General features: G+C 38.9%; 1 protein-coding gene across 1 annotated transcript; it reads left to right on the forward strand.

Moving 5' to 3' along the window:
* The first annotated feature begins 4,908 nt into the window (after positions 1 to 4,908).
* Positions 4,909 to 20,164, forward strand: LOC137048258 (uncharacterized). Its single transcript, XM_067426341.1, has 5 exons — positions 4,909 to 5,052; positions 6,148 to 6,248; positions 12,575 to 15,231; positions 15,337 to 15,364; positions 18,666 to 20,164. The coding sequence occupies exons 2-5, from the start codon at positions 6,149 to 6,151 to the stop codon at positions 20,162 to 20,164; spliced, it is 4,284 nt and encodes a 1,427-aa protein (XP_067282442.1). The 5' UTR covers positions 4,909 to 5,052; position 6,148.
* The last annotated feature ends 1,044 nt before the right edge of the window (positions 20,165 to 21,208 follow it).

A 21,208-nucleotide genomic window follows, 5' to 3' on the forward strand; every position in this document is an offset into this window, starting at 1 on the left:
TATTGGCTGTAATTGCTTCAGCAAGTGCCTTCACAAGATCATTAGAAGCTTCATTTGGAGCAGCCAATGTAGCTGACTGAGAGATATGAGATTGCGTGACTGGGACCTTTTGAGGAGAACAAGAGGGTTGGTTTAAAGGGGCAGTGACTTGAGTGAACACGAATGGCTGAGAAATGGGAACATTTAGTGGAGTAGTACAATCTTCTTGTCTTTGCTGAAGAGGAACAAAACACTGTTCAAACTCATCACCTTTGATGCTTTCAGCATAAACTTGTAGTCTTGCTTGTGCTGCATTATGCCTTTTTAGTTCCTCCAATCGTTCCACTTCCTTTTTCTTTTCTTCCAGCTTTATTTTCCTCGTAGTACTTTCCGAGATAAATTGAGCCCTTTTTCTTGCATGCTCAGCTTCTATTTCCTTTTCTTGAGCTTCTCTCTCGGCTGTTAACCGTTCATCCTCTGCCTCAAGTTTCCTGATTTCTTCTTCAAATTGATGTTGTGTCTTCATTATTTTAATCACCTCTTGTGTAGCCGCTACTTCAGCTGCTGCTTCTTGTCTTTTCTGCTGGGAATCATGGGAAGATTGACTGGACATCTTGGAACCTGACCTTGACTTAATGGAGGTTGCTGAGATGACACTGGACACAGTGGCTTCAAACACTGAATCTGAATCAGGCCAGGGAATGTCCTCAAGATCCCCATTGAGGAAGCGTTGAGCCTTCTCATTTGCAGTACTAGTAATGGCAAGACAAGTGTCAATTTTCCTCCGAATTTCAGGTTCAGGGCTTGTAATGCTTCTTATGTCATCATAAATATGGTCGACCTCAGACTGAATGGCATTAATAGTGCTTACAACTTCAGAAACCAATTCAGCATCATCGTTGTTCTTAATGGCTCTTTTCAAACCATTGATGTGATATTTCCATCTTCTGTACTTCTGCTCAAAGCTTCTTTTCAGTTCGTTTAGTTTAGCATCTTGGAATGATTTACCCCTTTCAGTGAGTGAGCGTGCACGCTGACTTCTTCTAATATCTGTGACTTGTGGTTGTTGTACTTGTGCAGCAACTTCAATTTGGTTAGCTATATCAGCCTGCAGTGGTGGGATGACCTGCTCTGTATTGTCTAAGTCTTGTGTAGTTGGGGCTGCATAGCTAACTTCTTTAGTGGACAGCACTGTATTTTTACTTGTGTAAGACATGTCAATACTGTGATGTTCTACAATGTGATATCCAAAGAGTAGTGTATAGTCACTAACTCAGATAGACTTATGTGAAACAACCATGCTAACCATAACTACTGGGCTGTCAAGTAGCAGAAGTATGAATACGTTAAATAAATAAGTTGTACAATGTAAAATTCTGCACACTTAAATGATAAAGCAAAAATGCTTGAATATAACAGAAAAAATTCAACTTTTCTTAGAATGAAGATGATGGAAATACCAGTGCAATTGAAACTTTAGCACAGTTCACAAGACCTTGTGCTGCAACCAAGTCACTAACTTAAAAGTGCATGCTTGTTCAGCCTTTACTTGCCCACTGGCTTCATTAGTCAGTCAATTGCGAACTTTAAAAGGTGTACTTCTCTTATCCAATATGTAGCACCGCTTGCTGGCCGACTTCCTCATCCCACTTTTCCATCTGATGCTCTTTGCCTTCACCGACGCAGTGAAGTGTTCTACTATGCCGCCCTTAGTCACGATGCGAAGGCTGAGGTTCCTTTTCACAGATGTTTAATGATCTCATGGACATAGACACCAACACCGTAGAACTGAGCAACAATGAAATATACAACATAGTATCAATCACACATTCAGTTACATGGAAAACATATCACATTAAATTAGCAAATAAACAGAAAATATATCCACATACCACTTTTGCCTGCTTGTGAGCTAAGAGAGGGGGTTATATCTTGAAGATTCTTAGTTGGATGACTTATGATTAAAGAGAGAAACACCTTTTAATTTGCGATGACTACATCATTCCTTCTCTTCATGTGAATGACAAAACAGGAAGTGACATACAAAAGCATGATGGGAATAAAATAAAATATAACCCAAAAACTCTTAGAAAGATTAAATCTTGCACAAATAAACAACAATTCAGTATAGAAATCACAATGAGCATTATAAGGTATTCAAAATATACAAAATTAGACTAGTCAAAAGTAGCTTAAGTAAATGAGTGCTGAAGTACACAAGCGCCATCTAGTGGAAATTAACATTATAGACAGAGAACTTTGTGACAGCAAATACATAAACCCCGGCTTGTGTCTTCTGCTGTTAGATCAGCATTAAAAAACATCTCAACTGTTAAATAACAGATATAAGATTACAATAATATCAGATTTGTCTTATTTTAAATAAACAAAAAAAAAGAGATGTCAAATAACTTAAGAAATGTACTTTTGCTGTGGTTAATTAAATGTTCACTGATATCTTACAAATATTTTTTAATTTTGGCGCAATTTTTTCTCTAAATAATGCTGATATGTAGCCTGACAAGCCAGAGCCAATTCAAGATGTTGGGTCTGGGAACTTGTAACGCTTCGACCCAGATAGCTCTTGTTGAAACATTAAAATAAAGAGCGTGAAGGCGAAAAAGTCTGTATTTCACACATTTAATGGCAGGAAGACAGACACGCTGCCTCATACATGAGGAGGGATTTACGCTCATTTCACACATACTCCGTCTGCAGTGCGTGTGCGGTGCGTGTTTGTGTTGTGTTGCGTTGCGTTGCAGGATCCGCACGCCCTGTTGTGCTTTCACATATGCTGCGTTTGCAGTCCGCAGTCCGCAGTCCGCAACTGATCCGCTGTTGCATACCACAAACACAGCATTTATTAATGATTTTTTATTTTAAATCCAAAAGATGTTACTGAACATGGCTCAATTCTCTTTGTTTACTCTTTAATAGAAGTCAGGTATTGTAGGCTACAACATTTAATCCCTGTATGGTGTTCGGGTCTGTTGGACCCGTTTTCATTTTTTATCGAAAGAAAAATGATATGATTAATTATTTTTTCAAACTGAGACTCATTGGCCTTGGCTCATTTTCTGTGAGGAATATCAGAACACATTTTCAATGACCACACACTGTACACCCCCCTACACATTTATATTACACACAGGATGTTCCGGTCCACTGGACCCGGGGCTCATAAAAGTGTGGGAATTGCAGGTTTAGGGGTATGGTTAGTGTAGGGGGATCGATTATACAGTCTGTACATTAGAAAAACCAGTATGGAGAGTAACCATACACCACATATCCAAGTGTGCGTGCCTGTGTGGGGGGTGTGGGGGTGTGTGCGTGTGTGTGTGTGTGTGTGTGTTATGGTTGTGTGTGTGTGTATGTGCGTATGTGTGTGTGTGTGTGTGTGTGTGTGTGTGTGTGTGTGTGTGTGTGTGTGTGTGTGTGTGTGTGAGAGAGAGAGAGAGAGAGAGAGAGAGAGAGAGAGAGAGAGAGCGAGAGAGAGAGATTGTGTGTGAGTGTGAGAGAGTAGCTACAAGAGTGAGTTTTGTTTCTACCCCTGCCGTTCCCACACGAGGTAGCAATTCTTAAATGTGATATAACAAAGGTACAGAGAAAATATTAACAATATATGCTGTTTGCTTGTAATTGGGATGAAGTAAACATCTGTTGAGTATTTTAACATAACATTTTAGTTTGAGTTGAATTAAAAACTCAAAAATGCAGCGGGTCCATCAGACCCACGAACACTGGCTGAGTAACACAAATATGAACACCACACAATTATTCATATTTATATACTTTAGATTTAGCTCACACAAGAGGCAAAACATTTAAACATAGTTTATAGCCTTAAATCACAAACATTTTAAATTAGAAACTTACAATAGACTATTCAAAAACAGCCGACTCTCGTCTTTTCTTTCGTTTTTACACCCTTTTAAAAGAAATCCTGCAGGTCAAAAATAACTTTGCTTTTCACCTCCAAGAAAGTACGAGTGCTCTCCATTATGGCACTTTTTTTTAAACCTAAATGCCAGGTAAGGTGTCGTTTTGTTGCTTAACTTGAGAAAAAAGGCCATGTGTTGACTTTGAAACAAGAGTATATTTTAAATGATATGCATCTGTGGTGAAATTACTAGATTTCGCAGCATCTTGTCCACCACAAACAAAGTAAAAAAGACACAAAAAAGTCTTTCTTGTAAATGTTTCATACATGTTCTCTTTCAAATGATCTAAACTGTTCACTCTGCATTTAAAAATATCTTAATCTTTATTAGGCTATACTTTAGATTACAGCACACAAAGTGATGTAAAAGTAAAACCACTTTACTGTGTACCTAGTCTACCAATATTTCATCAAAAATCTCTAAATTTGTGCTCCGAAGATGATCGAAGGTAGGACATGAGGGTGAGAAATGACTGAACTTTTCTTTTTGAGTGAAGGAACCCAACCGAGGAGCACCACAGTGGACAGTGATGATAAATCAAACCAGTAATGCTGATAGACCAGCGGCAGAAACAGGTGCAGGACAGAAAACACAAGTCCAAATAGGGTCTTACAAGAAAATACCATTTAGTTTTTTATCTTCTTCAGAACTGTTTAATTCAGTGTGCTACTTTTTCTTTGTGGTTGTTTGTTAAAGTGACTATAGCAAGTCAAAGTTGTTTCTACATCATTTGCTTGGGTGTACAATCTGGCTCTATCCTCCCTAAAGTCCTTAAAAGTGCATGGTGTGTTTTTTGGTTTTTTTTGGGGGGTTTTTGGTGCTTATTCATGATTTCCAGTAAACGATGCACAGAAAAGAAACCACTGGTTTTACATAAAGGTGTCAAATAATCAGGATGTGGGTACTTTTCAAACCTATGTTTGGTGTGAAAAAAAAGTTTAAAGTGGAACAGAAAGTAAAATTTGCCCAGCTATAAAAGTCAGTTCAAGGTCAACAGGGGAAGAAAACAACATCAAATTCATTTCAAGAGAAACTTTTAAACAATTTCTTACTTTGAGTCATTGGTCTAAAGACGAGTTCAGCTCCTCTTCACCAGAATAAACTGAAGGAAGAGCTTTGAAGGACAGAGAAGGTGAGTGAAAACATGCCACGAAATCATTTATACGAAGAAAATATTAAAAAATGTCTTACACTACAACTTGTTTCTCTAATAATTTTTATCTTATAGTTTTTACCTGGTCTACAGGTCTGAGGAAATAAAGCCTGTATTTTAATATACTATCTAATATTAATCGTAAACATGACGATGTAAAATAAACAGAGCAAGAGCTTAATTATGACGAATATTTACAGAAAAGTGATGTTATAAAAAGTACAATACTTTAGTTTAAAGCATAAATACATTATTCATATTCATATATTATAATAATACTACATTCATCTTTTAGTTTTCCATAAATGTGTAGGCCTATATTTCAGTAACACTTTACAATAATGTCTCATTTGTTGACATTAGTTGAGGCATTATAACTTATATATTTTTGCTGCATTTATCAACCTTTGCTAAAGTAAACAAAAAACAGTTCGCGTATATTCACAAGTGCATTCACTAATGTTACTAATAAATGATTAGGTTATATGTAGATCTGTAAATCTTAACTAATGTAGTTAAAAACCCAGTCTCTCTCCAGTGATTACATTTATCGCAACATACTGGAAAAAGCGGAAAATAGGCTATAGCCTATACTTGTATATAAACTTGTGTATATATATATATATATATAGCCCTATCTTATGGATGCTTGTTTCCGTAACAAGATAAAAAATTGCGACATTTTATCTCACAATTTTCACTGTATTTTCATTGAATTCTGAGTTTACATCTTGCAATTCTGCCTTTTTTTCAGCACGGAATTATAGTCAATGGAGCTTATCACATGCACGCGAAAAGTAATTTCTGCTTATAAATAGTCCGACAATAATACAATACGCAATTTTGAGTTCAAACAGAAGAACTCCAGTTTACTTCTTTCTCCAGTGTTTTAAATAATGTCAGTGCTGCATTCATATCTGTGTATCTAAGACACTTGGTACCGAGATCAATTGGTACAAAGTTATACCTATTTTTCTTTACGTCGTTATTCTCTCGGCAGCTTCCAGTGTGTGTTGTTCCCATAGAGTCTCTGTAACCTCACTGACCTGTTTTTTCTCATCGGGTTGTCTTTAGCATGGAATCAGTTGGAGTGAATCTGATCAAAACAGCAGCTCTTGGGAGATCCTTCGAGTTGGGAATGCTGTATGACTGCAGAAAAGATTCATTAGTACCAGGTACCAAAATATATAAATGTACTATTTATTGAAAAAAGGTGCACGATCCAATACAAAAATAAAACGGAGGAAAAAAACAAAACAACCCAAACATTTTTGGTTCCCAGAATGTTCTTCAGGACAATCCCGTTTTGTTTGTCTCGAAGGTTGGACGTTAATAATCAAACAATGTTTTCGATCTAATGTTTAATTAATATAAATTAAACGAGCATGACATCAACCATCATGGATTAGATGAATATATTTAGACTGAATTAAGATCACATAACATATATTTATCCAGGGCCGTGCACGGACATTTTGAGGGGGAGTGGTCCAAACCAAAAAAGGGGATTGAGTATCATCTTAATATAGAGATTGAATAACAAACCTTTTATAATCATACAGGAAATAAAAGTGTTAGGCTTTAGTGCTAATTACATTTATGTTGTTCTAATTATTCTTCCAAAAAGTTGATTCTAGGCTAATTTGATCTCTTTTCTATTTTATTGTTTTATTGGAGAATAAGTAGCAAATGAGAATCACTAAAATTATTGAATATATTTTGAGACAAAGGTCTTGTTTATGATTTATGACAACAGTTATTAAATAACAGAATATGTAAAAGTATGGTATTTGTGGTGAAAGGCATATTTAACATGATGATAAACAGCTGACTGACTTCCATTAGTTGACATGACATGGTTAAGATTCAGCTGGTAAATATCTTGGGTGTCCATCATAGAGGCAACATCATATTTATAATAAAAATATGGTAGGCTAATAATCATATAATATAATACAAATATATTTAGTTTGGGATCTCATTCATTCAATGTTTTCAAATTATTTACTTACAAATTTGCTCCTCTATTTAAAAATATTTTTATACTAACATTTTAATATTTACTGAACGAAAAATAATAATTTTATTCATCAAAACAGAAAATAATGCAAACGTTGCTAGAGAGTTTTTGCACAAGTATGAACTTTTTTGAACAATGATTTTCTTAGGGTGTGCATCTCTCCTGTATCAGAGGGCTTCAGTCTTTTTGACACACTGGCCATCCGTCATAAATAATTAGGCAACTTTCACTGTCGGGCGCGAGCGAACAGGCACATTAGAAAGCAATCCTGTCTGTTAGATGCGCGAGAGGAGAGGAGATTGATGCGGTGGTCTGGGAAGAGTCTGGGTATTTATTCAAGGTTTTTATTTTGGTAATATTTCGAATTAATATTAATAAAAAGTAGCAGTAATAAAACCGGAAAAATCACTCATTTTGGCGCCCCTAGCATTTGCCTATTCCGCCTATGACACGGCCCTGGCCCATTTGTACCCTGATACAAAAATATCTAAGCTATAATAGCCTTTATTACCTTTTTTTTAATTGTATATACAATTGACTAAATAAAATACCATAAATATGACGTATGTTATAGATAGCCTATTAACTCGTAAAATTGATTATAATCGGAAATTTATTTTTCAGGAGTTAAAGAGTGACAAACTGTCAGCAATATTCAGTATAGCCAACAGTATGACGATTTACCCGCTGGCATGCTGGAGCTTTGAATCCATGTTTGAACTGTTGAAATAAACAAATTACTAGTTCCGCGGATCAACCACTGTCTGTATGTGGACTGTATACCCGTTAATATGGGACGACACCTAAACCGATGAGGGCAGAGGGGCTCTAGCCACAATCTACAATAAAATGATTTGTCTAAATTCTAAACAAATATTATCAATGTGCATTTTACATGATATTTCAGTTTTTCTACTTCCAAAAGTTGTGCGTAATTCAATGCGTTTCTTTCTGTTTCTTCATAATTGTGAAATTTTCTAGCAATTCCTGAGTACATTTTTTTTCTACACCAATTTCTTTTCAGGGCTTTTAAAATATAAAATGTGTTTATTTCAGACATTAACACATGATTAAATATTTTATAATGAATATGTTTTTCATATACTCTTTACCCTAAGGTTTTCAGCAATAAAGTTGGGTTTATCTGATAATTACACATTTTAATAAATGATCTATAGTGCATTAATGTCAGTCAATTCATTCTGTAAAATGGAAATTATTATTATAACATTTTTTACATTAAGCATTAGAAAACGTCAGACAAAAAACTAAGTTAGTTTTTCGTTTTAAGTCTCATAATAACAGCTATGGTTACCGGAAGTGAAATTAGAAACAGGCAAGTCAGTCGCAGGTCAGCAGGGACAGAAAATCACATCAAATTCACTTTTTAACATTTAAACAATTTCTTACTTTTATACATTAGTCTTTTTGAAAAAAGAAACAAATATAGGCTACAACTCCTGTTAAATAGGATAAACTGTGAAAAAACTGGGGGGTCAATAATTTAAAACTCATCTTTGATTAAAAAAAACAAAAACAAAAAAACATTTAAAAGTATTTTCCTTAGGGGGAAAATGCCTTAAAACAGGGTTACCAACTTGTATGTTCAGGTTGTGTGTGTGGGGGGGGGGGGGGGGGAAGAGAAATCTAGTGTTTGATCATATCTAAATATTTATTCAAGACTGTTTTTGAGTAACTAGATTAGATACATGTATATTTATTAAAGAGCCATAAGGCACCATACTGGGTAATGGTATTAGAAATTAACATTATTATTTTTTAAGCCACAAAATGACTGTAATTTACCTCTTTGAATTGGAATTCTCTATTTTAACCTTAATTAATACACAAATTGAAATATAAATAATAATAAAAATATTAGAAGAAATATATTTTAAGTGGTCATTAGTTGACAACAATTATTGCACAAATAGTATTTAGTAGCCTACCAAAAGATCTCTTTAAAATATTCAAAAAAATTATTGAAATTTTATATATAGAACAATTATTTAATTGAAAAATAGTTACGGTGTATGGTCACATTTGACCATCAATGAGTATTAGTTTGACCAATTAGTAAGGAATACCTGAGGGCTAAATACAAGAATAACATTAATGTTGCATCTCTATCACTCTCCATAATAAAACGATCCAGTGAATATGGCTGACTTAATATGTGTTACCGAAACCTGCTGCAAACATCTGTATAGTGAAACTGTTGTGTATCTGCTGAAGCCATTCAAATGCATTGGCACTGCACTGGAAGTGTGGAGCGCTCATGAGCCACGTGACCGCGCGCGCCGCCGGGAGAGATGAGAGCATTACCACTCCGCTTTTCAACGCCTCTGGCTTTAACATTAGCGCCAAAACGCTATTTATTGTTTGAATTTCGCATTAAAACTTAATAATAATATGAAGTTCATGTAGGTTGTCTACAAACCGAAAGGTTTGTGGTTCAATCCCCGGTTCCACCTGACCAAGTGTCGAGGTGGAAGACACCAAACCCTAGCAGCTCCTGACGAGCTGGATGGCGTCTTGCATGGCAGACATCGCCGTCGGTGTATGAATGGGTGAATGTGAGGCAATATGTAAAGCGCTTTGGATGGCCAAAGGGTCTGTTAAATGCGCTATATAAATGCAGTCCATTTACCGGAACAAATTAATTACTAAAAGTGACACTACAGTTAAGTTACCCACACAAGTCACCTAGAATGATACCTCTTCACACAGTAGAGAACAACTAGAAAATGGTAGATGACACAGCTATTGAGTACAGGTTCCACTTCTGACTCAAGGATAAACACTTGGTCTCTGATACACACAGAGAAAGACCATTTGCAGCCTGAGGCTGCGGAGAAGTGTTCATGTTCTGAATGATCCTGATATACCCCTCTGCTCAGTCTTAGGCATGCTCACAACAAGTTGCAGCTGATGGTAATTAACCTGAGAGAGAGAGAGAGAGAGAGAGAGAGAGAGAGAGAGAGAGAGAGAGAGAGAGAGAGAGAGAGAGAGAGAGAGACAGGACAGGGCACACAAACATTCTCCTTCTAAGGAAACACACACTGGGATGTAACAGCTGGGTACATCTAAATTTTTTAGTTGGCCAAATTATATTTCTGTGAATTATATTGTATCAATTCACAGAAATCAAATTTGGCCAACTGAAAAATGTAGATGTGACCAGTCACTAGAATTACAATTTTTAAATTAGAGATCTGATTTTTTTTACATCTGCTTACATAAGCGGTGTCTCATTTCGTTAAATTTTGAAGGCTGCGTCCTCCGGAGGACACGTCCTGTGTAGGATGCAGTATACAGAGCGTCCTCAATCAGAATTAAACGAGACGTCCTTCGTAGGACACACAGGCAGGAAGTATCACGTCCAACACGTTCAGCCTCGTTGCATTCTCACGCCAGTTATATGAATGAAAATTATTTATAACTTGAAAATGACTGAAATGTTTCTTGTCTTGACAGCAATGTACTGTTCTAAATGTTTAAAAAAAGTACTAAACAGTTGTAATCCTGCTTACCACAACTATCTGTTTGAGGTAATAGAGCTTAAAGGGGTACTTCAGCGCTGGGAAGATGAATCTGTATTTAAACTGGGTCATCAATGCAGTAGAAATGTGAAATTATTTTTGAATTTGTTGCCTTCTAGACTGAGTGTATGTATTTTTGTCCCATGGGGATGAAAGACTACAATTCCCAGAATGCTTCGCTGCCCTGTGAGGCCATTCCCAAAGCCACCAACTTCATTACTGTGACAGTTAGAGAGACACTACAATTAAAAACTGAACGTGTCTGTTCAATATAATGAGTGAGTCACCGCGCGAGTATCACAGCACTGAGCACTAACTGCAGGAGTGATGACAGCTGAGGTAATCGCGACTACACTCGCGGCATACATTCACAACGCGAGTTCAGTCTGGCGCGTTTCAGTTCATGCCTTTGCAAGCTTAACTTTCATAGAAATAAATTTGAGAAGTTAAAAGACTTACATTACAGCTCTGAGTGTGATCTCCATCCCCCATGTGCGGGTTCAAAACATGCGGAAATGGCTCCCTCTGCTGGCTGTAGTCTTTAGCCTTTGGGCAAACATTCCTCCGATGATGCAAAAATCATCAATTTGTATCATAGGAGGAATTTTTCCAGAAATAAAATGCATAAATCTCTTGTGTCAGGGGGATATGAGGGGGGAAAGCACAATCATTTCAATATGCTCCAGGGTTTCTACTGATACAAAGCCATATGCTAATCGCTGAAGTAACCCTTTAAAAAACAAAAACAAAGACGGTTGTTAACGCCGACACAAAGAATTGTGGGTTATCTCCAGCTGTGGAGGATACACCTCATGCACACACCGAAATCCTGTGAAAGAAGGACGCATTCGAAGGTCGCATTTGGAGTGTCCTTCTCACTTTTTTGAAATGCTCCTCTGGAGGACGCAGCCTTCTGAAATGAGACACAGCTATATAATCACTTGTTTTATTTGTGTCTTCTTCACCTGCGTTTTGATCAGGAGATTCTGTACTAATTCAGAATATGGGTTAAAGCGCCCCCTAGCCTATAGCAGTGAAAACACAGAAGCCCGGGAAATTCTGTGTTTGGCAGGAAAGAGTTCTCACAAATAACAGAATACTCCGTGTTTTGTGGGGAAAGAGTTAAATAAAGCACATAATAAGTACCTGATCATACTCATATGATGTTTCAGCCACAGTGGCATAGAGTAGAAACTGTTTGTAAAATAAAATTGGTCGAGAATTTCTGTTGTGGCTGTTTAGTACAAAAAAACGAATTAACATGGAAAATATACATTTTCTAACGTCATGTCACATTTGGTTACAACACGGTGTAGGCTAGGGCAGTTTCAGAATTTGCATTGATTTAGCTTTGTTGTTAAGTCTGTGCATTATGATTGCACGCTTTTAGTATTGTGGATTATTACCCACAGTTGGTTTAGATATAATATGATTACTCAGGAATGTTGTTGCTGTGCCGGACCCTACGATTGCAATTATCAAAAAGCAGCGATTAAAGGGCCCTCGCACCCCGGAAAACAGCAAATAGTTGGCGACATGCATTTAAGCGGGTAAATATAGAAGAAATATGGCAAAGTCACTTCAATGTGCCACATTACCTGCAGCCAGAAGGAGGCACTTTGACTATAACTGAATATTGGCATGTAGATGTCTTCAGGCCAGGACTATTATTAAACGTGAAGTTTGGGCAGATTGGCCATTGTTTGCCTGAGTTACAACAACTTCCTCTTTCATGGCGTTAATCGTATACGTTAGCACTTAACCAAATTTTGGATGATTTAATGTGTTTCTAACATGTTTGGTACTTAATGGCATATTTAAGTGAGATTGTAGGAGTGAATTATAGTGTAAAGTGTAATTAACATTCCATTTCCTGTTGTACTGTGTTGTGTTTACGCGGACTCAATATTGTTTCTCAGTAGTGTTTTTCCTTTTACAGGGATCAGACCTTGGACAATAGAGGAGCCGAATCCATTTATTTCTTCTCGGCCCCAAATTAATACAAGATTCCAAGTCACAGCTTCAGACTCCATTCAGGACAAATCTGAATTGCTAAATATTGATGGTGGGATGAGCCTGAGTGTTTTAGGTGGACTCATCGAGGTTAGTGGAGCAGCAAAATATCTCAAAGACACCAAGAAGTCTTTCATACAGCAGAGACTGACGCTACATTATCATGCAACCTGTGAATTTAAAGAACTGTTTATTAACCATTTGCCTAGCATGCAAAATATGCCTGACAATCATAATGATACAGCTACACATGTAGTGACAGGAGTGCTTTACGGAGCAGATGCCTATTTCGTTTTTGACAGAAAAGTTGAATCAGATGAGGACAAAACCACTGTGGAAGGAGAATTAAAAGTAGCCTTTGAGAAACTGAAGGGTGTTTCAGTGAATGCAAATGTTGATCTGAAGATGAATGACAATCAGAAAAATGCACTCAAAAAATTCACTTGTACATTTTATGGCGACTTCCAGCTAGAATCTAATCCAACCTCTTTTGAAGATGCGATGAACATTTTTGCAGAACTTCCAAAATTGCTGAAAGAAAACCAAAAGCTGGCAGTTCCACTGAGAGTTTGGCTTTATCCTCTGGACAAACTTAACTCAAGAGCATCAAAACTTCATAAAGAGATTAACATGGATCTAATCACAAAGATTGAATCAGTGATTGAGAGTTTAAATAAAAATGAGATGAAATGTAGGGACCTAATGGAAGACTCTCCTGCTCAGACATTTGCTGCATTTTATGATAAAATACGGAAAATGAAAGAAAACTGCTGCACATACAAGTTGAGACTGGTGAAGAAACTTGGCTTTCTGCTGCCAAACATCCGTGGAGACGTGATGAAGGAAACTGCACTGAATGATCTTCTACAAGAAAATGATGCATCTCCATTCAATGCAAGTGACCTCACAGAATGGCTGAAAGAGAGAGAAAGAGAGTCTGAGATCATTAAGTCACTCCTCAGACGGCTGAAGGATGCTGGTGCACAGGTAGCGCTCAATGTAGATGCCGTCTGGATGGGCCTGAAAAATGAAATTCTTGTGAGTTACACGTTCACATCATTGGACTGGTCAGACGTGTTTCTTTCTAAACAAACTGGCTACCTGAATCCTTCAACTCAAGGTGAATCTGATTCAAATCAAAAGTCTTGGCTCACTGCTGAGATCAAAAAGAGCATGAAGAGAAACTTAAAGATGTTTGAGATCTTAATCAATTCAAAAGACAGCTGTAAACCTACCAAGTTCATTGTGTCCTCAAAGGAAATGGAGAATTATCCTGGTTCCGGCATTTTCTTTTATGATAGTGAATGTTTTGAAGCTGTTTGCTTTACTCCTCCATCACAGCCAGCCTGTCCAATCATTGAAGAGGTCAAAGGTCAGACTGTGGTTCTGAAGGTTCCTCCATCATGTCCTGCTACAGTGGAGCTCAGATTACTGTATAAACCGAAGCAGGACACAGTCTGGACATCTGAACCTGTGCTGAAGGATCAACTCACAGTTACTCTGACTGATCTGAGAGCAGAGACGGAGTATGAGATCAAATGTGCAGCGCTGGGGAAACTCGACTACACCAGAGACAGTGACGTGATCCATCTGAGGATCATTGAGAAGAAGCTCATCATGGCAACGGACTTGGTCATTGAAAATCTGAGCTTTACTGAAGACAAGTGCAGTGAGCTTCTGAAAGACACCAGGGCAAACACATTTACTGTATTTCGAAAGAAGATTGAAGATATGAAGCGATTCTGCCAAATCTACAGGCAAGATTTCAACAAGAGAAGCCAATCGCTCATTCGATCAGTTCAAGCCTGTGAAGAAGAGACTTGTGCTTTGACCAATCTTCTACAAGCTCACGATGAGTCTCCGTTTAACACACAGGATCTTATGGAGTGGATCACAGGGAAAGAAAAAGAAATAAACACAGTTGGGGCGTTTCTTCAACAATTACTGGGGTCTGGGGCTGAAGTGAACATGAGTTTAGACACAGTGCTGTCAGATATTAAGGTGCAGAATGTGGTTTGCTACACGTTTAGTTCCCTTGAGCAGCCAGACGAGCTGCTTTCTGAACAAGAGAACTACATGAAAGCTCAAACAACATGGAAGAATCCAGGAACGACTCCTCGAACATTGACGTGGCTCTCTGGACACATCAGGGAGAAAATGAGAGAAAATGTTATCATATTTAAGGAACTGATGACTTCACAGGACAATCAGTCCACTAAATTTATTGTCTCCTCAAAGAAAATTGAGAATCATCCTGGTTCCTGCATTCTCCTGTATGAACATGGATGTGATGAAGCTGTTTGCTTTACTCCCCCATCACAGCCAGCCCGTCCAATCACTGAAGAGGTCAAAGGTCAGACTGTGGTTCTGAAGGTTCCTCCATCATGTCCTGCTACAGTGGAGCTCAGATTACTGTATAAACCGAAGCAGGACACAATCTGGACATCTGAACCTGTGCTGAAGGATCAACTCACAGTTACTCTGACTGATCTGAGAGCAGAGACGGAGTATGAGATCAAATGTTCAGCGCTGGGGAAACTCAACTACACCAGAGACAGTGACGTGATCAGAGTCACCACAGAGGTATGATCAAATACATTTAAATGATTGATTGGAGCTATATGTGCAGTTATATTAAAGTTATCCCCTTATTGCCAGTTTCAAATCAGTCTCAAATGTGTTTTTCAGAAAAGTGCAAGGAACAGAACAGTTACTGGTGAGTCATATACTTTTTCATAACTCTTTACAACTATGTTGTGAAAAGAAATGCTGTACATATATAGGTTATGGCTTCCAAAAAAAAAATTATTTTGATTGTCTCTGCATTCATTCAATGCAAAACTTGAAAGAAAACATTCATACATTTATATTGTTTTGACTCTTATGAAGTGAGGCATAAATGCAGTTTCTCCCACATATTTTGATATACTATGCACTGTGGCACATTAGCAAAATGAGCATAATATATGGATGAAAAAATAAACCTTTAATACCTGATTGTCACATGTCTGTCTCGTCTTTGTGTGAGCACATGGCTGCATATTGTCATTGCTGGCCATGTTCTTGTAATTGTCATGTTTTATGTGAGCACATGACTTGTCAAATGTTCCTTGTGCCATGTGCTCTCGTCTATTGTCTAACCTGCCCATCTTGTTATCTGATTATTGTTTTATTGGACTATTTAATAAAGACCTCTATTCTCCCTGCAATTGAGTCCTCACTCCTTTTCACCCATACACACCATGACATAATCCAGCCATTAGAAGATTCAGCAGAAGATGGACATTTTCCTTTTTCCGTCTCCCTCCACTGAACCTTTCAACCGCCAGCTGCCAAATAGATAAATCAACTCTCACTACATCCATCAGTGGAGGGCTGACGTGAGGGACTTTACCTTTGTTTTCCTCATCGAAGTTGACCATATTGTCCACAGTGAGGTGGAGATTAAGCAGGTGTTCATTCTCTGTCTGGACATGCCTCTCAGCCAGGCAGAGAGGGAGAAGCTGGGGAATCTTGGTTTCTGGGATTTTGTCTTCCACCTCCTTTTGCATTTCTGGGTCCTTGAAGGGCTGGGACTTCCACTGACTGCAGAAGGAAGAGGGGTACAGTCAGTCGGATGGGACTCTGCTGGACATGGAGATTCAGGCTCTCCATGATCGTAGACATGGTACACCATGCCCACCTCAACGGTCACCTCTACTGAGGAGAACCTGACTGCAGTGTTCCCAAGCCCGAAGACAGTCCGAGAGCCTGCTGTCAAACTCAATATCATCTAACTGTGGCCACAAATGAGCGTTATCGTGCTGGTGGGGGTTACCGTTTTTACAGACTGGAACTTCTTCTTCACCTCTTCTGCTGAGCTGCTAGCTGTCAACATCCAGATTAAAATGTTCAACATTCACTAGTTAGTTTTTCTCAAACAGAAACTTCAAAATAAGATATAGTATTGCAACATGACATCATGACTTTGCATAAACAGTCACACCACTTTCTAAAGCCAAGTGGCGTGTTATCTGTTATCTGCATTTTGAGCTATCCCCGCATGTGATTCTGCGTGTATGTCTACACCAAAACCATGTGTGTGTGTCCAAAATGTAAATGGATTTATAAACATACTAAATTATGTTTTTTTGAAAATGTAAAAATGCAGAATGTTTCTTGTGATGGGTAGGTTTAGGGATCAGGGATAGAGATTGGGTGTAGGCAATCGTTATTGTGATTGATATGGCCAATGAAATGTTTAGAATCGGTTGCAGGGCATTTCCACTGAACTGGTTTGGGGAAAAAATACCGCATTTGGAAAGGAAAATGACATCATATCCAGTGTACCTTGAGAAACTCATCGCGATTGGTCAATGAGATGCTACCAGGAACGCCCAAAACGCCCAATAGCCCAAGCCGCAGCTGGACCCTTCTCGTCAACCTGGAGGTTGATCCTTTCAGTCCAGACATGGCCAAGGGGGCTGTGTTGGGATTTTATGTTATGACAGTCCTGCATGCTTGGAATGAGCAATGGGATTCCTCCAGTCCTTTTAGCACTTCAGAGGTCTTCCCAGAGAAGCCAGCGGTCATCCTAGAGGATGTCCCAGATCTGCCGAAGTGCATTGCCCTGCAATGGCCAGCCCCTGACCAACGTCCAGTGAAGGCTCCAGCCCCTGACCAGCCTCCAGTGAAGGCTATTGTCCCTGACCAGTGTCCAGTGAAGGCTCTAGCCCCTGACCAGCATCCAGTGAAGGCTCCAGTCCCTGACATGCATCCAGTGAAGGCTCCAGCCCCTGACCAGCATCCAGTGAAGGCTCCAGCCCTTGACCAGCATCCAGTGAAGGCTCCAGCCCCTGACCAGCATCCAGTGAAGGCTCCAGTCTTTGACCAGCATCCAGTGAAGGCTCCAGCCCCTGACCAGCATCCAGTGAAGGCTCCAGCCCTTGACCAGCATCCAGTGAAGACTCCAGTCTCTGACCAGCATCCAGTGAAGGCTCCAGTCCCTGACCAGCATCCAGTGAAGGATCCAGCCCCTAACCAGCATCCAGTGAAGCCTCCAGCCCTTGACCAGCGTCCAGTGAAGGCTCCAGTCTCTGACCAGCATCCACTGAAGTCTCCAGTCCCTGATCAGCGTCCAGTGAAGGCTCTAGCCCCTGGCCAGCATCCTGTGAAGGCTCCAGTCACTGATCAGCATCCAGTGAAGGCTCCCAGTCCCTGATCACAACCAATGAAGGCTCCAACCCCTGACCAGCATCCAGTGAAGGCTGCAGTTCCTGACCAGAATCCAGTGAAGGCTCCAGCCCTTGACCAGCATCCAGTGAAGGCTCCACCCCCTGACCAGCATCCACTGATGGCTCCAGCCCCTGTTCCAAGTCAAGACAGGACTCTGCCTCCTGTCCCAAATCCAAAGAAGACTCCACCTCCTGTCCTGAATCCAGAGAGGACTCCACCTCCTGGCCCTCTGCCAGGAATCATGATTGGCCAGCACTCTCCCCCAATCACGGTTGGAGTTTCTACGGCGTGAGGTTGCACCTATCAAAGGGGAGAGTAATGTCATGTCTGTTTTGTCTTTGTGTGAGTACTTGGCTGGAACTTGTCATTGCAATCCATGTGCTTGTATTTGTCATGTTTGGTGTGAGCACATAGCTTGTCATATGTTCCTTGTGCCATTTGTTCCATCTTGTTATCTGATTATTGATTTATTTGCCTCATCTGTTCTCCCTCGTTACCTGCCTTGTTTGTTCCCCATTTATTTTCATTGTATTTGTAGTTGTGTCGGAATGTTGTTTTCTGTTCCCATCATGTGCTTTCAGCCTGCTTCATGTTTCTGATCCTTGTGTTTTGTCAAAGTCAAATTTGTTTTTTCCTCTCGTAGGTGTTTAGTTTGTGTTTGTTTATTTTGGTATTTAATAAAGACCACCATTCTTCCTGCACTTGATTCCTCGCTCCTTTTTACCCATGCCCACTGTGACACTGATGCAATTATGATTGATGTGTATATTTTTTAAGAATTTCACAGTCTTTCTTGTTAGCAGGTGTAACACATGATAATGTGAGGATTGTGCTGCTGGGAAAGGCGGGGGTTGGAAAAAGTGCAACGGGAAACACCATACTGAGACGAGAAGCTTTTAAATCAATCCTGACTTCACGCTCTGTGAAAGAAGCAGCTGAGTTCAACAGAAGACAGATCACTGTCATAGACACTCCAGGCCTGTATGATACTGGAGTTGACAATGTTGAGACCAGGAAGGAGATTATGATGTGCATCTCAATGGCGGCACCTGGACCACATGTGTTTCTGCTGGTGATTCAACTGGGACGGTTCACTCAAGAGGAGAAAGACACAGTGAAGATGATCCACGGGACTTTTGGTCATGAGTCCAGAATGTACACCATGGTGCTGTTCACCAGGGGAGATAAACTGAGAGGAAGAAGTATTCAAGATTTTATTGAAGATGATGACAGTTTAAAGAACCTCCTCCAGCAGTGCGGAAACAGATACCATGTGTTCAATAACAAGGAGACTGAAGATCAGACGCAGGTTTCTGAGCTGCTGGAGAAGATTGACTGTATGGTGGCAGAAAATGGAGGGAGTTTCTACACCAATGAGATGTTCCAGAAGGTGGAGAAGAACATCAAAGAGAGACAAAAGATAATAATAAAGGAAAAAGAAGAAGTGATCAAGAGAATAGAAGAAGAGCTGAGAGCCAAATATGAAGCAAAACTAGAAGAAATGAAGAAAGAAAAAGAGAGAGAAGGACAAGAGATGCAGAATGAACTGAGAAAAAGAGAAGAGGAGTTTAAAAATAGAGAGGAAGAGATCAAGAAAGAAACAGATGAGAATGTACAAAAAGAGATGAAGAGAAAACTGGAGGAGAAACAGAGAGAATTTGAAGAGGAGAATAAAAGAAAAGAAAAATATCTAGGTGAACAACAACAACAGATCTCTGTAAAATACATGGAAGAAAAACAAAACCTACAGGAAAGAATTCAAAGAGAAACAAGAGAACAAGCAGAGCATGAATATAATGAAAAACTTGACAGACGAGTGGCTAAAGCTTTAAAAGAAGCTGAAGAAAAATATGAAACAGAAAAGGCTAAAGCTTTAAAAGAAGCTGAAGAACGACACAACAAAGAAGTGGAGGAAGCTTTACAAGATGCAGAAAAAAAACACAAGAAAGAAGTGGGTGAAGCTTTAAAAGCTGCTGAAGAAAGACACAAGAAAGAAGTGTATGTAGCCTTAAAATTTGAGGAAAAAAACAAGGCTAAAGCTTTAAAAACAGCCGAAGAAAATTTCAAGCAGGAAAAGGCTAAAGTTTTAAAAGAAGCTGAAGAAAAAATAAAAATAGAACGAGCTAAAGCTTTAAAACAAGCTGAAGAAAAATACAAGAAAGAAAAGGCTGAAGCGGAAGCAAAAGTGCCAAACAGAGTAAAACGAGCTGGTGACTGGAGTTACTATGTTCCTTATTTTGGAGGAGCTGCTGGAAGTTTAGTTGGTACTTTTGAAGACATCACAAGCTCAATTCTGTATTGATAACATCAATTCAATTGTATTGGGGCAATTTTTTGTTCAATGTAATATTATAACTCTTTCCAAAATGCAAGGGTTATTGGGATGTTTTGGTTATTGTTGGACAAAATTTCACTACCAAAAGGTAACTGCAGTCTTAATGGCTACACACTGGTTTGAGACATCATTCCCAGATGGGCAATGTAAGACACTTAATTGATTCTGACCAGAGAACACACTTTAATGGTCAGGTAGACTGTAGACTTCATTGGGTTCAGTGACATTTTCGTTGTGCATGTAAGGAATAATGTACATCCAGACGGTAATTATCGCAGAATAAACCAAGCTGATGAGGATCCTAAACTGAAGTGGAGAGGTCTTACGTCACCCTGAAGGAGTTTATTCTGTGACAACAACTGGCTGGATGTACATTATCCTGCTTATTACATGGCTACTTGTAAATAATTAGACATGAAATATTGATTTAAAGCTACACTGTGTAACTTTTTTAGTTTATTCTTAGCTAAAAACACTTAAAAGCACAAAAATATATGTGTTCATTAATGTATATTTACTTCTTTCGAGTAATAAAGTACTTGTAAGTTTATAATATGCCATTGAAAATACATACGGGTGAGGGGTTCGAATGCCGGTCGCCATGTTGCTCCTCCATCTTGAAAGTACTTTAGCCAAAGAGGGACATACCCGTAAAATCAAGCTTCGCCTTTCGCGTTTTAACACTCGATGGCACCGTGTCGAATGTGAAGAGGGGGATTGTCATGTTAATCTAAATCGGCCACCGTAGGAGTTCAAACGAAACCAGAATTTTAGAGGAACAGAAACTATTATTCACTCGATGGTCATATACCTTTACACCGCTAGATGGGGAAAAATATCACAGTGTAGCTTTAAGCTTTCAGTGCAAAGCTTCCAGAAAGACATATAGTTCCTAAAAAATGGCTTTGAGTTGTATGTATAGTTGCTTTTGGTATTGAAATTTTGTCAACTCTAACCAAAAACATCTCAATAACCCTTGCATTTTCGAAATAGTTATACAATTACATTGAA

This window comes from Pseudorasbora parva, chromosome 2 (assembly GCF_024679245.1).
Source record: "Pseudorasbora parva isolate DD20220531a chromosome 2, ASM2467924v1, whole genome shotgun sequence".
NCBI lineage: Eukaryota > Metazoa > Chordata > Actinopteri > Cypriniformes > Gobionidae > Pseudorasbora > Pseudorasbora parva.

What these genes read in the sequence shown, in the direction of transcription:
- LOC137048258 (XM_067426341.1), top strand. Translation starts at nt 6,149, where the DNA reads ATGGAATCAGTTGGAGTGAATCTGATCAAAACAGCAGCTCTTGGGAGA. An exon ending in TGATCAGAGTCACCACAGAG is followed by an intron (nt 15,232 to 15,336) that starts GTATGATCAAAT and finishes TGTGTTTTTCAG; the next exon opens with AAAAGTGCAAGGAACAGAAC. An exon ending in AAGGAACAGAACAGTTACTG is followed by an intron (nt 15,365 to 18,665) that starts GTGAGTCATATA and finishes TCTTGTTAGCAG; the next exon opens with GTGTAACACATGATAATGTG.